The sequence below is a fragment of the Enhydra lutris genome, unplaced genomic scaffold, assembly GCF_002288905.1.
Source record: "Enhydra lutris kenyoni isolate GAN:26980312 unplaced genomic scaffold, ASM228890v2 scaffoldscaffold94, whole genome shotgun sequence".
Classification (NCBI taxonomy): domain Eukaryota; kingdom Metazoa; phylum Chordata; class Mammalia; order Carnivora; family Mustelidae; genus Enhydra; species Enhydra lutris.
In genome coordinates, this window is record NW_019154178.1 from 1,988,164 (window position 1) to 2,006,308 (window position 18,145).

The window sequence follows — 18,145 nt, forward strand, 5'->3', positions numbered from 1 at the left end:
CTGCTCTCGCCCAGCCTCCGCCTCGCTTCTCTCCGCCGGCGCCCACGCGGGCGGCCGCAGCCCCGTCTGCATTCTGTTCCTGGCGTTCTTTCACCGTTTCTTGTCTTGTCTTCTCGTATAGACCATGTCTTGTGCGTCAGTGTTCGGGCTCGTTTTTCTTTGCGTTGTCCACGAATCATAAATCACGCCGAAGCCGGTCGCGCTGCCCCAGCCGCTCTGGATCTGGAGTTTGAATCCAAATGCAGATGGACATCTGCTGTCGTCTTATACATTGTGGCTAGTGTTTCGCGAATTTCTGTCTCAGGTACCGTTGCCTTTCCGGGGTGAAGGACGTCAGGGACCATCTGTTTCTGCTGAAGTCGTTGGTTGGTCATGAACTTCCGCTCCGGATAGTTGCCGCGTCCTTCGTGATGGCCGCCAGGCTTCAAGCGGCCGGGGAGGAAGAAGTTGTTCAATTCGTATACCGGGGAATCTACCCTCATGGCGCGGAGCACACTCGCAGACTTGTACACCCATCGCCACTCTCTAGTTCCAGAACATTCTCATCACCGCAGAAAGAAACCTCGTGTTCGTTAGCAGTCACTCCCCATTCCTCTCCCCAGCTCCCCGCGGTCACCGTCTTCCCTCTGTGTGCACCTGCCTGGTCTGGACTGTCCGTCCGCACGGAGCGCACCGCGCCTGGCCTGACGCGGCCGGCCTCTCGCACTTCGCATGACGAAGGGTTTCAGGGTTCGTCCCTGTCGCCGTGTCAGGATTTCCGTCCTTTTATGCCTGGATTGCATTCTGTCGTGTGGCTCTCCCTCCCCATTTCGTTGCGGCTGCGCTGACCGGCACGCGGCGGGGCTCTTCTCCCGGGACCGGGAGTCAGGAACGGTGCCGGGAAGCGCGCGCCGCGCAGGTGTGCTCCGCTCTGCTGGGGAGGCCCCTGCCGTGGCGGCTCGCTCGTCACTCCGGTTTCACGGTCTGGGGACCGTCCTCCGGCGCGGCTGTGCTGTTCTGCGTTTCCACCGGCTCGGTTTGCCCACACCCTCTCCGCGCTCCTCACGGGCGGTCTGTCTGCTGGTGGCCCGCGGCTGCGCGCCCAGTGGCGTCTCACGTGCCGCAGGTCCGCGCTTTCCTCCGGACTCCCGGGCCTAGCCCGTCCACACGCTTCTTTACGCTGCCGTGTCTTCTTTGGAGAACTGCTGATTCAAATGTTTCGCCCATTATTTATTTATTTTTTTTACATATAGAAATGTTTTTCATTTAGGGGCACCTGGGTCGCTCAGTGGGTTAAGCCTCTGCCTTTGGCTCAGGTCATGATCTCAGGGTCCTGGGATCGAGCCCTGCATCAGGCTCTGCTCGCCGGGGAGCCTGCTTCCCTTCCTCTCTCTCTCTGCCTGCCTCTCTGCCTGCTTGTGATCTCTGTCAAATAAATAAATAAAATATTTAATAAATAAATGAATAAGATATTTATCATAGGAACATGTTTAGTGGAAAATAATTGAAAATCACCTAAAATGTCCAACATTTGAAGAATGGGAGTTACACAAGTATAGTAGCTCAGACTAAGAAAGTACTCTCCTGGTATTTAAAATTCCAGGGGAGCCTGGGTGGCTCAATGGGTTGGGGCCTCTGCCTTTGGCTCGGGTAATGATCCCAGGGTACTGGGATCAAGCCCCGCATGGGGCTCTCTGCTCAGCAGGGAGCCTGCTTCCTTCTCTCTCTCTGCCTGCCTCTCTGCCTATTTGTGATCTCTGTCAAATAAATATAATCTTTTAAAAAATAATAAAATTCTATTTTGGGGGTGCCTGGGTGACTCTGGATTAAGCATCTGCCTTCAGCCCAGGTCATTATCTCAGGGTCCTGGGATCAAGCCCTGCGTCGGGCTCTCTGCTCAGGGGGAGCCTGCTTCCCCCTCTCCTTCTGCCCCTCCCCCTCCTTGTGCTTTCTCTCTCCCTCTCAAATAAATAAGTAAAATCTTTTAAAAGAATAAAATTCCATTTTGAATAAACTCTGTTCATGGGAAATGATCACATTATGATGTTAAATTTTAAAGCCAGGTTATGGGGGGAAGCACGCAGACCCCACATGAGTATGATCTTTCTCTAGTATTACAGTTGCGGGTGCAGGAGCGCCGGGCGGCTCAGTGGCCGGCAAGTGCACCTCTTGGTCTTGGGGTAGTAGGTTCAGGCCTGTCCGTTGAGTATAGACATTCCTTAAAAAAATGAAATCTTAAAAAAATAACATTGCAGTTGACTAGTTGACGCGTTACATTTTATAATCTTTTACAAATGACCGTTACTAGTTTAGTTTGGGCTTTGTTTTTTTAAGCTGTTCCATTTTTTTTTTTTGGAAGTCTGAGACGATCTGTCTGATCTTGAAAAGCTCCTCCGCCCAGAGTCCGGTGTCTAACTGCCTGGTAGGGGCCACAGCAGCCTGAGGCGGTGCAGACAGAGGCGACTAGGGGGTAGGACACAGGGGAGAGGAGGGACAGGGACACCAGGACTCCCATCTTGCAGTGGTCGGGTGCAGGGTGGTGCCATCATCGGGAGCTGGGGAGGGAAACAGGTGTGGGGTCAGAAAGCTGTTTGGACGGGTTCGGGATTCTCTGCGCCTTCGGTCCCCCCTCCTCGCGCCTGGCCCAGCCCAGGTCAGTATTCTGCCTGCACCCCACTGCCCGGTTCCCAGCCCGCGGAGCAGCACAGCGGAGCCCCTCCTGGTGGGAAGCCGTGCCCCTCCGCCCCCAGGCCTCTCCCCTTCTCCGCAGCAGCTACTGGAGACGCAGGGCTGTGGAGAGACCCCATTCACGCGACTGTACTGCAGTATTGCTGTTATGAGGATGTTTTACAGAACGGTTGTTGTTACATTGTCGTTCACGTCTTACAGCACCTGGTTCATAAATTAAGCTTTATGGTGCTGGGTCCGCACAGGAGAAGCAGCACTGTGGGGTTCGACACTGTCCGGTCTCAGAGTCTTGGCGTGCGTGCGCGTGGGTAAGGGGGCTGCTGTACAGTTACTTTGAGGGATTTTTAAAAATCTTTTTGTTAATGTTTATCAAATCAGAAGAAGTCTTTTTCAGAAAAAGTACTGCAATTTCAGATTCTCACTATTAAGTTTCTGGTAGTTTCCGAAGTTTCCAAGCAGTAAAAGTTTAGGTTGCAAGGGGCCTGTGTCCTCACTTGAGAGAGAGCCAGAGCTCGAGCAGGGAGAGGCGCGGAGGGACGGGAAGAAGACGCCGGGCACCCGGAGATCACGACCCAGTGGGAAGGCCGACCCCTCGCCACCCAGGCACCCCTAATGAAGATGAGTTTTTGTTTTGGTTTTTGTTTTTAAAGATTTTCTTTATTTATTTGAGAGAGAGGCAGTGAGAGAGAGCATGAGCGAGGAGAAGGTCAGAGGGAGAAGCAGACTCCCCATGGAGCTGGGAGCCCGATGCGGGACTCGATCCCGGGACTCCGAGATCATGACCTGAGCCGAAGGCAGTCGTCCAACCAGCTGAGCCACCCAGGCGTCCCTTCAGCCACAGGCGTCCCTGAAGATGAGTTTTTAAAAGCTAACTTTTCGCCGCAGTCGTCATCATGCATCACAGACCCGTGCTGTCCTCAAGGAGCATTTCTTGTTTTGGCTTCCCTCCGCCCTCTCAGGCCTGAGGCTGCCCGCTGAGCCCGCACCGGGAAGGGGCAGCGGGAAGGAGCCACCGACAAGCACCTGCTGGTGAGCGCGGCAGCGGGCGGTGGTGGGCGTGTCAGACCCCCAGCCTCTCGCGGGCTCTGAGTGCCCCATCCCGGGGCTGGGCCGAGGCGCCCTCTGGTGGACGGTCGGTGGAGGGGCGCTCGCGGCGGGGGGTGTTCCCTTAGAGCTGCAGGCCAGCGGGGGTGGGCGGTGGGCAGTGGCGGAGCCATCTGCAAAGCCCTGCACTGACCGACCGTGGGGGCTTGATTCTGGGCTTCGGTATTTTGAGGGTAATTTTTTTAAGTTAAACCTCCGTGATATGGGGCGCTGGGGTGGCTCAGTCTGTCCAGGCCTGCCTTTGGCTCGGGTCATGATCTCGGGTCCTGGGATTGAGCCCCACATTGGGCTCTCTGCTCTGCGGGGAGCCTGCTTCCCCCTCTACCTGCCGTTCCCCTGCTCCTGCACACTCTCTGTCTCAAACAAAATCTTTAAAAAAATAAACTCGTGTGGTAAAGTCAGTTTGAGTTTTTAGTGCAGTTAATGAGATGCTCCTTCATTGAGTTCAGACCATGGGGGGGTCTCAGTTCCCGTGGAGCGCGGGCTGGAGAGCAGGGCGCTCTAGATCTCGGGGTGCTGAGTTCCAGCCCTACATGGGGCAGAGGTTACTTTAAAAACTAACTAAAGGGGCGCCTGGGTGGCTCAGTCATTAAGCGTCTGCCTTCAGCTCGGGTCCTGATCCTGGAGTCCTGGGATCGAGCCCCGCATCGGGCTCCCTGCTCCACGGAAGGCCTGCTTCTCCCTCTCCCACTCCCCCTGCTTCTGTTCCCTCTGTCACTGTCTCTCTGTCAAATAAATAAATAAAATCTTTAAAAAAAAAACTTAAAAGAATATAAGAGAAGAACTAGATTAAAGTCAGTTAATACACTCATTTGTGTTTTGATAATTAGTAAATACATTTCAAACAGTGACTTTGGTGATAAATACAGCCCTCTTTTGGGGGGGCCACAACTTAGCCTTTTCTCTGTCGTGCGGCCAGTGGGATCTTCCTGCCGCTGGGCTGGCCTCGAGCGGGCGTCTGCCACCAGGACGCTGTTAGGGAGCTCTTGCCGTCTGCTGGGAGGCTTCTGGACTCCGGGAAGCCAGCTTACTGTTGGGTACTTCTGTGGGCGCAGTGAGGCCTGCGGTGGAATCAGTGCTCCTGACAGGGCTCGTCTGCGCGCGGGGCCTGTGCTGGGTGCGTCACACACGTGACTCGCAGGAGTTCGGGGAGTGCGGACAGTTACTCCCCCGCCCGGCAGAGCAGAACCCGAGGCTCGGAAAGGTGCGGACGCTGTCCCACGTCACTCACGCGACGAGCGGTAGAGGTAGGGTTTGAACCCAGGCAGGCGGACAGGCGCTGAGCCGCAGAACCAGTGCACGTGGCCACACGCAGCTGATTGGCCCCTCGCGTGCCCTTGGAAGGCCAAGGCCGGGGCACTGTCCCAGCAGGGGCTGAAGGGGGCTTGCAGAGAGGCCCCCCTGGGCTGCTCCTGAGGGGGGACTCCTCTGCCCGATCAGTGCACACCCGCTGGCCCTGGGTGGGGGGTGGGGTGCTGGGCTGCAGCTGCCTCCAGCACAGCTCCGGGCACCCCGGAGATCCAGGGAGGTGACAGTGTAGGGAGCGTGACGGCCCCGAACGCATCCCTTGACCTGCTTTTCTCTGAAAGTATGTTTTTAGGAGTCATAAGGGCATTTAAACTGTTCCTGAGCCTGTCCCTGCTCTCAAGAAAGGAACTCATGGGGTGGGGAGGGGGGTCAGAGGAGGGCAGACAAAGGCACGTGCGTCAGCTAGAGGGTGAGGACGCCCGGGGCACGCGGTGTCCATGGGCCTGACCGTGGCGTGCGCCGCTCTGTGAGGGGCGTCGGCCGCGAGAGCGCGTGCCGCGAGGAGAAGCTGTTCCTCCCCGGTTTTCTGTGTCTCCGCGAGCTGGAGGGTGTTGGCTGCGCTTCTCGTGGTCGTTCTTTCACCGTGTGAGAGTCACAGCGTCGTGCCGTGAGCCTTACACAAGCAGGCGCGGCAGTGACATCGCAGTGTCCAACAAAGCCAGGATCCCTGTCCTCCGTCTCTCCCACGCCGTCCTGCAGTCCTGCCGCCCGCCCTCCGCTCCCCTGCGGCTGGCGGTCACTGTTCCCGGGATCTGCGTGTGGCTTTGCTGTCACTGAGTCCTCGGAGCCCAGCGGGCCACGCAGTGACCCCCACAGCAGCACCGGTGGGCGACGGCCTGTCCCTGGTCCCTGGACCCCACATCCTCACCACCACCACCACGGGATGCCGGAGCGCAGGACAGGGGCCCACTCAGACCCTCTGCCGGCAAGCGGGCCCAGAGGAGGAGCAGGATCTCGTGTCCGAGCCAAGTCTTTCCGAAGCCACAATTACCCAGTTTCAGTTCAGCCCGCTTGGCCGGATGTCCTGCGTCGCCACATTCCTCGTGTAGCCACAGACTGCGTGGCGAGTGGGGCTGGCAGAACACAAGACGCCTGGGCCCCGCCGAGGCTGAAGGGTGCCGCCCTCTGTCCCTGCTCCTGCTCACGGGGGCAGGGTTTAGCCCCCACAGGTGCTGGTGTCCAGCGGGGACCGTCACGACGGAGAGACCGTCCCCTCACGTGGAGCCGCTGGCAGAGGCTTGCAGGCCGCCTTCCAGAAATAAAGGTCTGGCCGCCTGCGTGTGCCAGTTTCCAGGGTGTCCGAGCTCGAGCCGCAGTCGCAGGACGACAGTGGCGCCGCGCATGCGGAGCGTTTCCAGACAGAGGACCGCAGCCACCCGGGGCACCAGGAAGGTGCGGGCCAGGAGGCGGTAGCCTTGCTTCTAATATCATTTGCTGGCAGACGACAGGACTTCGTGTCTGGGGCGGTTGAACAGCAGGCTCACAGGTGTCCTGTGGGCTGGCAGGTGTCCCTTGCAGGCCCCCCGTGCACGCACAGGTGTCACCCTCTCCACAGACATCGTGTAGGCAGGAGCTGGCTGGGAAGGCCGGGAGCCATGAGAGAGGGGGACCAGCAGTGAACCCCAAGCGAGCGGGGGCTAGGCACGGGCTTCCAGGGACCCAACACCCTGTGTGTCCCGCGGCCCCCCAGTCTGGCCACACAGCTGGGGAGCGTCCGATCCCCCGCCGAGCGCAGTGTGGGCTGTTGTGTGCTTGGGGACTCCGGGCTCAGACGCTCCTGCAGGTCACTGCGCTCCCCCCACCCCAGCTTAAAGACCATTCTAAGAGCCTTTGCCTTCAAAGTGCCCCCCACGAGCGGCCATCCCGATGTCCACGTGTGCTCCCGTGGACACCCCAGGAAGGCCGTGCGGCTCCCTCCCCCAAGATCACCCAGTACCTGGTTGGTGGCCAGCACCCTGGCAGACAGTGGACAGGCTGGAGGGAGAAGGGAGAGAGAGAGACGAGAAAGCAGGGAGTGGGGAGGGAAAAGGCAAGAGACTCCGTTGCCTTATTTGAACTTCTTTGTCCAAGAGAGCCAGCCACGGGGAGTGTCCTGGGCACCCTCTGATCCTTCCAGCTACGAGGATGGATCCAGGGACCAGCTTCCAATAGCCGGGACAGAGACCTCCTTTTACAGGGCGCAAACAGGGCGCCCAGGGGCTCCTTCGGTTAAGCGTCTGCCTTCGGTTCAGATCATGATCCCGCCCTGGGATCGAGCCCCGCATCGGGCTCCCTGCTCGGGGCGCATCTCCGTCTCCCTCTGCCTGCCGCTCCCCCAACCCTGGGCTTATGCTCTCTCTCTCTCCCTCAAATAAATAAAATCTTTAAAAAATTTTTTTAAAAAAGGCATGACAGTAAGAGGAATCCATTACCCCACTAACTAGCAGCCCCAAGGTGGGGTGGCTCTGGTTTGGTGTTTTCAGCGCGTGATGATGTCCTCGGACACCCCAGTTCCCCTCTTCCGTTCAGCCTCCTCAGGGCATGAGCTCTGCCCTCAGGCCAAGCTCCCGTGGAGGCCCGGAGCTGGAGCCACTGCCGCCTGCACAGGTTGTCCCCTCCCACAGAAGGGGCTTCCTTCCCATGTGGCTCCTTTACAGAGGAAGGAACCCTCTGCCAGAGGCCACCTGTCCGGCCCTGTCCTGTCCTACTGGAGTGACCAGAGCTTCTCAAGGACTGCAGCCCACCCCCGCAGCAGCACCCCCCGGGGAGCGGGTTGGACACTGGGGGCGGCCGGCACGGAGTCTTAGTTCCCGGTGATTTGAGGCACCGTGGCTGGACGGGGGTGACCCACTTGTAAGGGGAGACCCCAGAGCTTAGTTGGGCTCTGCTGTGGGGCGGTGAGGGCCCTGGGGATCAGATGCGGCTGAGTGGGGCCGGATGACCGCCACAGTATTCCCCCGGGGCCGTGGACTTGACCGGCGGCCCCTGCGGCAGGGAGGCAGGGGTGGCCAGGCTGGGCGCAGGCTGGCCGTGCGCTTGACCCTCTGCCTGCTGTTTGTCCTTCCCGCCAGCTACCAGAGATTCAGCGACTGTTACAGGCGTCTCTGCCAGCTGCAGCCTGACGTGACCCAGCGGATCCACGACAAGTTTGTCGCCCAGCTGCAGGCGTCCATCCGGGTGAGTGGGAAGGAGCCCAGCAGGGCGTGCTGGCCCTCGGGGTTCCCCAGGGCTCAGCGCTGCCCTCTGTGGCTGCGGGCTGCCGTGGCCACTGTCAGTTCTCTGGTGTGGCCCTGCTCTCGTGGACCGGGGCTGGGGCGTGTGCCCGCTGCCCCGCGGGCTCCTGTCCTCCCCGTGTCCCCAGTGTCCGGGACGCAGAGCGACACGGAACTGTGGGCAACCGTGGCGCGGCCTGCTGCGGGGAGTGCGAAAGAGGCCAGGGCTGTGTTCGCGTGTCAGAGTAATCGTGGTCTCTCCAGAGGGCTCCACGCCCATGTGCGTCCGCGGCACCACGCTGGGCCCAGGTGGCGGCACCCCGAGGGGCTGGGCAGGCTCTGCTGTCCGTTTGGTACTTTCTGTCCTTAATTATTATAAGCCACACGGAGAGAAGTTGGAATGTTGGTATGAAGACACAGAAATTAGCCAAAATCTTACCGGTCCTGCGCGTGTGGTCCCCGTGGGCTTGTCCGGCGTCTTAGAGCTGTGGCCCGCCTGCCCTTCAGGAGGAGATCTCTGAGATCAAAGCGGAGGGGAACCTGGAGGCGGTCTTGGACGCCTTGGACAGGATCGTGGAAGAAGGCAAAGACCGCACAGAGCCGGCCTGGTGAGAAGCGTGGCCCCCCGGGAAGGCGAGCCCTGGAGCCAGCGGGTGCTGTTGGGGGCTCACGGCCCACGGGGGGCTGTCCTTCCGGGGGGGCTCATCTCGGGACCCACCTGGCGGTTTTGCAGTGCCTGTCTGGCCGGGTTTTAGTCACTTGTCCGTTTCACAGTATTTAGGGGACCCCTACCATGCGCCCCCAAAGCTGACCTTCCCGTGGCTCGGGGCGCCCCACACAGGATGGGGGGATCCTGAGCTCCTGCCTTCCCCGACACCCCCTGCCTGAATTTAGGCCAGAGGCAGGAAACACCTTTCTCAAACCTTCCAGTTTTTTATGCTTTATGACCTTAACACACAAGAGAATTGGGTTTTAGAGCTAAAAACGATTTTCTTTTCAAGATTTTATTTATTTGACACACAGAGATCACAAGCAGGCAGAGAGGCAGGCAGCGAGAGAGGAGGAGGCAGGCTCCCCGCAGAGCAGAGAGCCCGATGCGGGGCTCGATCCCAGGACCCTGAGATCATGACCTGAGCTGAAGGCAGAGGCTTTAACCCACTGAGCCACCCAGGCGCCCAGAAAATCGAATTTTTTAAAGAACCTCTGGTGGCTTCCACCCCCCTGCCCCTCTGAACCAGCCCGTCCTCACTCGGGGCGTTCGGGACCCGCACTCTCACCTCCAGACCCGCCTGCCGTAGCTTCCCAGGCGGCCGGCACCGGCTGGGCCTCTCAGGGCGGCCCCACTCGCTGAGGAGCGGGGGTGCAGGGTCCCACGGGCAGAGGCTGTGGCTGGATGGTGGCCTCCTGCCCTGCAGCGTTGGACGTGGGCGGGGTCGCCTGTGGCTGGCGGCCGGGGAGAGCGGGGAGAGGGGTCCCCGGGCGCCCGAGCTGAGAGCCGGCGGGTAAGCGCACCAGTGGGGGCCGGCCCGGCCCGCTTGAGGCTCACCCACACCCCTGCTCTCCCCGCCCCCGCCCCCCAGGCGCCCCAGCGGGATCCCCGAGGCAGACGTGCGCAGCGCTGCTGTGCCCTACTTCCTGCAGCAGCGGGACGCGCTGCAGCGCCGGGTGCACCGGCAGGAGGCGGAGAACCGGCGGCTGGCGGAGGCCGTGCTGGCCGGGCGGCGGCAGCTGGAGCAGCTAGAGCAGCGGGCCCGGGCCCGGCAGAAGGCCTGGCAGGTGGGTGTCCCAGGTCGTGTCCCCTGCCGTGGGGCCTGATGGCAGGTGGCAGCCCGAAGGACGGGCTCCTCCTGTTAGGCTCAGTGGCCTGTGGCCGTGGGGTTCTCCACGAGACCCCCCAGGAGCTTTGAAGCGTGTGCATTTGGGGGTGCCCGGGGGCGCAGTCTGTCGAGCGTCCGAGCCCGTTTCAGCTCAGGCGGCGCTCTCGGGGTCGTGGGACTGAGCCCCAGCGCGGCTCTGCAGTCAGCAGGGAGTCTGCTCGGGATTCCCTCTCCCCCTCTCTCCCTCCCTCACTCCCAAAGCGGCTCCAGTCCAGGGCTGTGGGCACCACTGCTGGGCTCGCTCCGTCATCCAGACGCGCAGCCGGTCTTTACTCGCAACCACTGCGGGTTCCCGGGGCAGGCCTTCCTGTTCATTCCTCGCGACAGTGGGTCCCCACATCCCAGCCTTGGAGAGCTGGCAGCAGGAGCGGGGCCGGTGGCCTGCTCGCTTCCCTCTTGCTCGCACCCTCCCTGGCTCTGGGGCACCGGGCAGCAGGTACCCACAGGGTCCTGACCCGGGCCTTCTTGGGGGCACCCTGCTGAGTCGTCAGGCAGTGTGCTCCCCGCTGCTGCCACTCTGTCCCCACGAGGCCAGGGCTCACCCTCCTGTCTGGACCCCGACTTCCAAACCGGCCAGCCCTGACGTTCAGAGCTTCTGTGTTCATGACGGGGCACACGGAGCGGGGTGCACAGCCCCTGCTCAGAGCCACAGCAGCCCCAACACAGCCGGAGAGCCTCACCGTGTGGGAGGTGGGTGCCCGGCAAGCTGGGTGCGCGACTCCGTGTGGCACCTGCAGGGCTGTCCATGGCCCAGCCCATGGCCCAGCTGCGACCCTGCTAGTGTCAGGGGACACTCGGGGGCCCTTATTCAGGCTGGGCGCTGCTCTGGGGAGGCCCAGCCTCGGTGGCCACAACCGCCAGCCGGCCTCAAACGCTAGCTGAGTAGGGGACACCTTCCACAGAGGCCTTTGCCTGCCCCTCCCTTGCTGGGCCTGTGACCTGAGCCGAGACACCTTCCGTGTCGTTGGGGGAAAGAGGCCTGGGGTCAGGCTGAGTGGAGGGGAAGGTTTACGGTTTCTTCTGTGCTGTGTGTCCCCTCCTGCTGCTGCCAGGCCCTGCACAGAGAACAGAAGGAGCTGCTGGGCGTGCTGGGGGAGCCCGAGTGAGGAGGCGGCCGCCGGACCAGGAGCAGAGGGCAGTCGAGGTCAAGGGCCTGGGCCAGCTGCCCCTGAGAACCAGTGAAGTGGTGGCCAGTCCCTGAGTGTGGATGGAATTAGCCGGAGGATGAGGCCTGACCAGCCCTTCTGCTTTAGGAGCTCCCTTGGGGTCACACACAGACACACGCATACACACCCCCCCTTCAGACCCTTCCCTGTGTCTGGACGCGAGGGCTGTCGGGCAGCTCCCACGCCGGGAATCAGGCCCCAGGCTCTCTGTCCCGCAGGTCGGGGCCAGCCGCCTGCCCGCCCGTTCCTGAGCGCCCCCGGACCTGGCCCGGGGCATCTGTGTTCAGGCCGCCCTGATTGTCCCCTTGCCGGCCAGCCCCAGGGCCCTTGCCATGTTCTCCCCACATCCGTAAATAAACCTCCTCCACTTGCTACACTGTAATCTGCGAGGACGCTTCCTCCCCGGGCCTCTCCCAGTCTCTCCGGGCCGAGGCCCCCGCGCTGCTCTGAGAGCCTCCAGGCCGGGCGGGCTGGTGGGGGCGCCGCTGACCACCGCCGTGACCACTGCATGCTGTCCCGTGCAGGGAGGGCAGCAAAGCCCCTCGACCCGGAGACCGGGACCCCTGAGTCCAACCCTTGTCTGCCACTCGGGTTCACTGTGAGGGAGGCCCCAGGCAGGCCCCCCTCCGTCTCGCACGTGGTGGGTGAGTGTGCACTCGCGTGCACACGCGCCGACGGGCCTGTCTTCTGACCGGCGGGTGAAGTGGATGGGTGCACGTGGGGCCCAGAAAAAGCCCGCCCAGGAGGCTTGGCTGCGGGCACTGGAGACACACAGGCAGATATCGAGGGACCCTTGCTGGCTGCCCCGAGCCCAGCAGGCCTGCGGCGTTCACACGGGAGACCCGCTCCTGCCCAGCTGCAGGCCGCAGGGTAGGCAGCGAGGCGGCATGAGGACACCCTTTCCCCATCCTCTCCAGGCTGGGCTGGGGGAACGTGGCCCTCAAGGGTGCTGGGGTGGGGTTTTGCAGGCTGGACGTCTGTCTCGGAAGCCCGGTCCCAGTCGTTAACCTCGGGGAGGCTGCCAGGCAGCCAGAGGACCGGAGGAGCCTCCATCTCACAGGCCCTGTCTGTCCCCCTGCGCGGGGCTCCGGCGAGGGTCCCCACCACCCCTACACCAGGCCTGCCACTGACGTCCCTGCAGGGATGGGCGCCTCCGCCCTGCCTCTGGGTGAACGAGGGCATCGCTGCCTCGGGCTCCCCCTCCCTGGGGTTTGGCTCCTGCCCTTGGCCGGCAGTGCAAATCACAGGCTTCCAGAGGCAGCCCGGCTCTCCCGGAGCCTGTTTTAGACCTGGAGCCCCCCTCTCCCCCCGCAACCCTGGCCTGGCCCACTGGTGCTCAAACTGAGGCTGGAGCGGGGGGACTTGGGGTGCGCCCCCTGGGGAGGGGCCGGGCCTGCCCAGGCAGCTCCAGTTCCAACCACAACATCCTTCGGGGTCTGGCCTTTAGAGCTGGGGCAGATGACTCCCACACGGCCCTGGCACAGTCCCCCGGGACCCGCCCCCACCACAGGGGGCGCCCCCCTCGCCTGCGGGGCTCAACCGGGAGTATAAGTGGCGCCGGCGCTGGCCGCAGCGAGAGACCAACTGAGGCCCAGCAGCCCCGGCAGCCGCTCACGGACACAGACAGGACAGACGCACCATGAGGCCCGTGACAGTCCTCACCCTGCTGGCCCTGGCTGTGCTCTGCCTGGCGGGCCCGGCCGGTGAGTGGCCCGCCTGCCCGGCCTCCCCTCCCCTGCCTGCTGCTCGCCCAGCCGCCCTCCCTCCTATGGGCTCTGTCCTGGGGGTGGGGGCGGGACGAGCGGGGCTGAACCAGACTCTCTCCTCGGCAGATGCGAAACCCAGTGGTGCAGAGTCCCGCAGAGGAGCAGGTATGAGGCAGGGCGCGTGGGGGGGTGCGCGTGTCACCCCGCAGGCCCGGAGCCCCCTGACGCCCGCCTCTGTGCCCCACAGCCTTCGTGGCCAAGCGGGAGGGCAGCGAGGTGGTGAGGAGGCTCCGGCGCTACCTGGACCCCGGGCTGGGGTGAGTGCTGTCCGGGGCCCCGTGGCTCCGGACCGGGCCTGGGGATGCGCGGGGAGCCCTGGGGCCGTGGGCGCTGTTCCTGGAGGCTGATGCCCCTCTCTCGGCGCGTCAGAGCCCCAGCCCCCTACCCGGACCCCCTGGAGCCCAGGAGGGAAGTCTGCGAGCTCAACCCCGACTGCGACGAGCTGGCTGACCACATCGGCTTCCAGGACGCTTACCGGCGCTTCTACGGCACGGCCTAGAGCGGGCGCCCTGATGGCCCTGGCCCGGCTGGCAGCCCTCCCCGCACCCCCAGCCCCGCACCCGGCCTCTCCCCCCGCCCCCCACCCCGCAAGGGTGGGGTCCCCATCATCCCGCTGCTCCAGAATAAACTCGGGAAGAGGAACTGGGGCCGTGATTCTTTGTCCGTCTGTGGGGTTTTGGGGGGCGGTGTGGAGGGGGTGGGGAGGCGGGCCTCCAGTCTCAGTGCTCCCCCAGATCTGCCGTTGGCTGCTTTATTTGGAAGCATCGAAGGGAGCTTTCTAAAGGTCTAATTATTAGGGTCCCCCCTCTAGCCCAGCACCCCTCCCCCCACCCAGCCCACCTCACCACCCAGGACACCCACACAGACCCGAAGGGCAGAGAGCCGCCTGGTGGGGGGAGGCAGGGCGGCGGTGGGTCTCCAGGCCGAGCGCGCGGGGTCGGGGGTCTAGGTTAGTCCTGTTAGTGCTTCCCTGGGCTTGGCAGAGACTCGCAGCCAGAAACGGGACCAGGTATCAGGGCCTCAGCACCTCCCCGTCCCCAGCCTTCAGCGGCAGCCTGGCACTCGCGCTGCCCCTCTCCGACCCTCAGCACTTACCCGGCCCGCTGAGCACACCCTCGCTGCCCCTCTTGCTCGCCGCCCGCAGCGCCCTGGCCCCTTCCTCCCCTCCGCCCTCTCCCCTCCGCCCTCTCTCCAAAGCCACTCTGGGCTCCAGGCTTCCATGTGCCCCACCCGTCAGGCCCGAGTCTGGGCTCCTCCCCGGCACCGGCACCGAGGCCTGGCTTCTGCCTTCCCCCAGGGCAGGCTCAGAGATGGGGGCCTCACTGCTGTCTGGCCTTCATACCCCCCTCCAGGGGGCCGCCCTGCACCAGGGGGCAGGTGCTGGGGGCCCGAAACAGGGAGCTTGTGAAGGCAGCAATGATGAGCAGGTTCCCGGCCACCGCCAGGCCCAGCGCGGCCACGGTGCCTGCCAGGCCCACGGGGGGCTCCTGCGTGGCCAGCCAGGCTCGGCGAGATCCCATGTCAGCCAGCACCGCCTCCAGCTGGAAGTGCGTGCCCAGCACGGCACAGATGTGGAACAGCTGGTGGCTGTGGCCTGTGGGGGGCGGGCGGCTCAGGGCGCATACCCCGTTCCCAGGGCCAGCCTGACTACCTCCTCCTCTGGGCGGGCTGCTCCTCTAAACGGGGAGTAAGAAAACCTAGAAGGCCCCCGGTACCCGTGCTGCTGGTTCCGCTGTCGTGTGGGGAGGGCGCGCCTGGACCCTGGGTGCTCTCGTACCCCGTTCCTCGGCTCGCTCTGTGCTCTGGGACGCTGTCCCCCTCACCCCTTCCTGGATGGGCGCCACTCTTGAGCTCTCACCAATGTAGTCAAAGCGTCCCGGGGCCAGCCGCTCGGGCAGGTGGGAGGCGAAGAGGAAGCCAGTGAGCAGGGCGCACAGCAGGTGGTAGCCGTGGCTGGCGCTCAGCGCGTCCTGTCCGCAGCTGGGGCCCCTGTCCCAGCACAGTCCGAGCTGGCGGAGGACAAGCGTTGCTGCCGGGAGGGCCTTCGGGAGTGAGGGTCTGGGGAGCGGGGAGGGCAGGAGCCCTGGGCTCCCTTACCCGGTAGAAGAGAGGGAGGTTGTCAAACAGGAAGGGATAGGCGAAGGCGGCCGTGCGGAGGACCTTACTGAGCCCAGGGCTCTCCAGCTCGGGGAACCTGAGGGAGGGAAAGGCTAGTTACCACCCTTGCTCGCGGGTGGTCACTGAAGGTCAGGGGTCCTTTGGCCAAGATGGACTGTCACTAGCTTAGTGGCCGTGAAAGCCCTTAGGGCCTGGGAGCCTCTGGAAGTGACCACATCCGTGAAGGCGGTAGACACCCGCCCGCCAGCCGCTCTAGGGTGGCCGTGAGAATTCAAGGAGAGGGCGCAGGTTCGGTGCTGGGGCGCTGGAGCGACACCCGGGGAGTCCTCAGTAAGCCGGGCCACTGTTACTCATGTCGGTCAAGAGCCCCAGGCGCAGGTACGCCATCGCTGGCCTCCAGTGTGACTCGGGCCTCCAGCTGTGTCCTGTCCCTCCGCCTTCCCCTTCCGCACTGGCGGGAAACCCACCGGGAGTAGCAGGAGAGGCCGGTGCACAGGAAGGAATTGAGTGCGGCGGCAGGCACGAAGAGCCGGTGCAGGCGGCTGTGCAGCCAGGAGGCCGGCATGGAGTAGGCGGCATAGGGGAAAGCACAGCCTGGGGGAGGAAGGGGGGCGGGGCTGGAGCTGAGGTCTCAAGGGCGCGCCCGCCCCACTCCGGAGTGCCCGCGCCCGGCCCCGCCCCTAGAGCACCGGGGCCGCTCCCGGAGCGCTCCGGCCCCGCCCCCAGAGCGTCCCGGGCCCCGCCCCCGGAGCGCTCCCGCCCCGGCCCCGCGGGGCTCACCCAGGCTGTAGAGGCTGAGCGCGCCGTAGTCCAGGAAGTAGCAGATGTGGCGCGCGCGGGGCGACATGGAGCTGAAGGTGTGCGCGCAGCACGACGCGAAGGGGTAGAGGCAGGCGGGCAGCAGGAAGACGAGCAGCGGCCGGTGGTACGGCTCCGCCCGGAAGCCCGGAGCCCCCGCCAGCGCCAGCAGGCGCCACACGAAGTACCTGCGGCGGGCAGGTGCTCAGGCCCGCCGCCCACCCGCCGCGCTCGCGGGCCCGACGGCCCCTGCCCCCCCCCGGGACCCCGTCGGGGCGCCGCTCACCAGGTGGGCAGGAAGTGAGTCCAGATGTTGGCCGTCTCGTTGGTCATCTGGAAGGAGCTGAGGACGCAGTCCCGGGCCGAGCTGCTGGGGCGGCGATAGCCAGACAAGATGCCGTCCTCCCAGAACACCTGTGCGGGGGCAGGTGGGGTACAAGGTCGGGGGGCGCCACTGGGCCCGCCCCGTTCTCTCCGCGAGAGACCTCCGCAAGCGGCGTCGAAGAGAGTGGGCTGGAGGTCACGCCCGCCCCAAAGCCAAGCCAACTCAGAGCCGCGCCTTACCGCGGGTCCCAAATACCCAGAGAGCCAAGGAGAAAGCGAGGAGGCAGTGGGAAGGGGACCAGAGGGGAGGGGTGAGGTGGGGCCGGGGGGAAGAAGGGACTCTGGGTGGACGAGCATCCTTCTCCTGTGGGGGGGAGCCCCCCACACCCACGCCCAGCCGCTCAGAGGGGGAAGCCCGGGGACGGGGAGCTGGCGGGTCAAGCCCCTCACCCGAGGGACCTGGTGGACTCGGAGGAGCTGGGGCAGCTTGAGACTGAGCATGGTGGCCGGGCACCTCCACGCCGTGACCTAGAGACAAAGCGCGGGGTGAGGGCATCAGGTGTCTGCCCCCACCCTCGGGCCCCTTCTCACCCCAGGCAGGCCGGGCCTGGCCACCGGGAGCCGGAGTGCGCTGTGCCCGCAGGTGCGCGCGTGACCCCCGTCCCCGCCTGGGGCGTTCAGTTCCCGAGTGAGAGGGGCTGCTCAGTTTCAGCCCGGGACAGTGCAGGGCGCTCCCCTGCGCGAAGGCAGCCCGGGTTAGTAGTCCCAAACCCCGGACCCGGGTCCCCAGCCCCCAGTTTCCATCTCTGGGGAAGCCTGAGTCAGGGAGGTCAGTGCAGAGAGCATCCGCGCACCCCCGCCCCGCCCCAGAACGCCCCCTGGCCGGCGGAGCCGGGCGAGCACAGAAACTGACGGCGCTCGCCCACGGCTCGGGGAGAGGCCGGATGGCCGCAGGAGTCGCAACGAATCAGGGCGAGCCTGGATCTTCTCTAAAGACTACACATGTGCCCCGGGGGTCCCCGACCCTCCTGAGCCCCGTACCCCTCAGCTCCAGACCTGTGCTCTGCCTCCGGGTGGCTGCGGCTCCGCGGCCCCTCCTGCCTCGCCCAGGCACATTCCTTGGCACCACTGGAGGGGCTGGGCCAGCCGGCGGGTGGAGCTGCCCCGGGGGAGGGAGAGGAGGACCCTCCCCCTCCCCCCCCTTCCCCCGCCAAAACAGCGCGGCAACAATACAGCCCTGCCCCGCCCCTCTTCCTGCCTCCCGGGGCGGCGGTCTGGGTGTGCGCCGCTGCCTCCGGACCTCACCGCCAGCCGGTCCCGGGGCCTCTGCTCCTGCCGGGCCCTCTGCCTCTGACCTGGGTGCTGGGGACCCTGCTGGGCAGAGGCAGACCCGGTCTCTAGTCCCTGTGGCCCGGCTTTTAGATGAGGCCTCCCGGGTCCCGTAGCCCCTCCCAGGAGTGGGATGGGGGTGATCCGACCCATCCTGCGAGCTGCCCACCTCCCTGGGGGACGGGTTGGGGTGGAGATGCTGGGGCCTAGCTCCCTTGGGGTCCCTTCCCTTAGCGGTAGGGTTTGGGGTCTCTGGAGGGCTGTGTGCTGTAGCCATTGAAACAGAGGAGGGGTCTGGAGCAAGCGCTTCTCCTCTGGTCCCCCAGAACGGGTGTCACGTCCCAGGTGAGCTTCCTTACCCAGAGCGTGGCCGGCGCTCCCCACCCGGTGGGTCAGCAGGCCCGGGGCTCCTCGGGCAGAGTCCCAGGCTCCTGCCAGCCAAGCTGACAGGAGGGAGAGAGCGGCAGGCAGGCGGGCCAGGCCTGGGCGGGGAGTGA

The 18,145-nt window shown here is 64.4% G+C and overlaps 3 protein-coding genes across 3 annotated transcripts; 2 read left to right on the plus strand and 1 right to left on the minus strand.

Moving 5' to 3' along the window:
• The first annotated feature begins 4,556 nt into the window (after positions 1 to 4,556).
• On the plus strand, positions 4,557 to 11,687 carry LOC111138880. Its single transcript, XM_022490819.1, has 5 exons — positions 4,557 to 6,471; positions 8,130 to 8,235; positions 8,778 to 8,878; positions 9,851 to 10,046; positions 11,200 to 11,687. Exons 1-5 carry the CDS (start codon positions 5,963 to 5,965, stop codon positions 11,251 to 11,253), a joined length of 966 nt encoding a protein of 321 aa, XP_022346527.1. The 5' UTR covers positions 4,557 to 5,962; the 3' UTR covers positions 11,254 to 11,687.
• Positions 11,688 to 11,764: 77 nt separating this feature from the next.
• LOC111138881 (osteocalcin-like) lies at positions 11,765 to 13,625 on the plus strand. The gene is made up of 4 exons (XM_022490820.1): positions 11,765 to 13,016; positions 13,146 to 13,184; positions 13,267 to 13,336; positions 13,449 to 13,625. The coding sequence occupies exons 1-4, from the start codon at positions 12,953 to 12,955 to the stop codon at positions 13,576 to 13,578; spliced, it is 303 nt and encodes a 100-aa protein (XP_022346528.1). The 5' UTR covers positions 11,765 to 12,952; the 3' UTR covers positions 13,579 to 13,625.
• Positions 13,626 to 13,931: 306 nt separating this feature from the next.
• LOC111139071 (progestin and adipoQ receptor family member 6) lies at positions 13,932 to 17,425 on the minus strand. Its single transcript, XM_022491209.1, has 8 exons — positions 17,376 to 17,425; positions 16,770 to 16,847; positions 16,282 to 16,409; positions 15,978 to 16,183; positions 15,665 to 15,791; positions 15,177 to 15,273; positions 14,938 to 15,088; positions 13,932 to 14,673 (listed from the first exon to the last, which is right to left on the minus strand). The coding sequence occupies exons 2-8, from the start codon at positions 16,818 to 16,820 to the stop codon at positions 14,399 to 14,401; spliced, it is 1,035 nt and encodes a 344-aa protein (XP_022346917.1). The 5' UTR covers positions 16,821 to 16,847; positions 17,376 to 17,425; the 3' UTR covers positions 13,932 to 14,398.
• Positions 17,426 to 18,145: the final 720 nt, after the last annotated feature.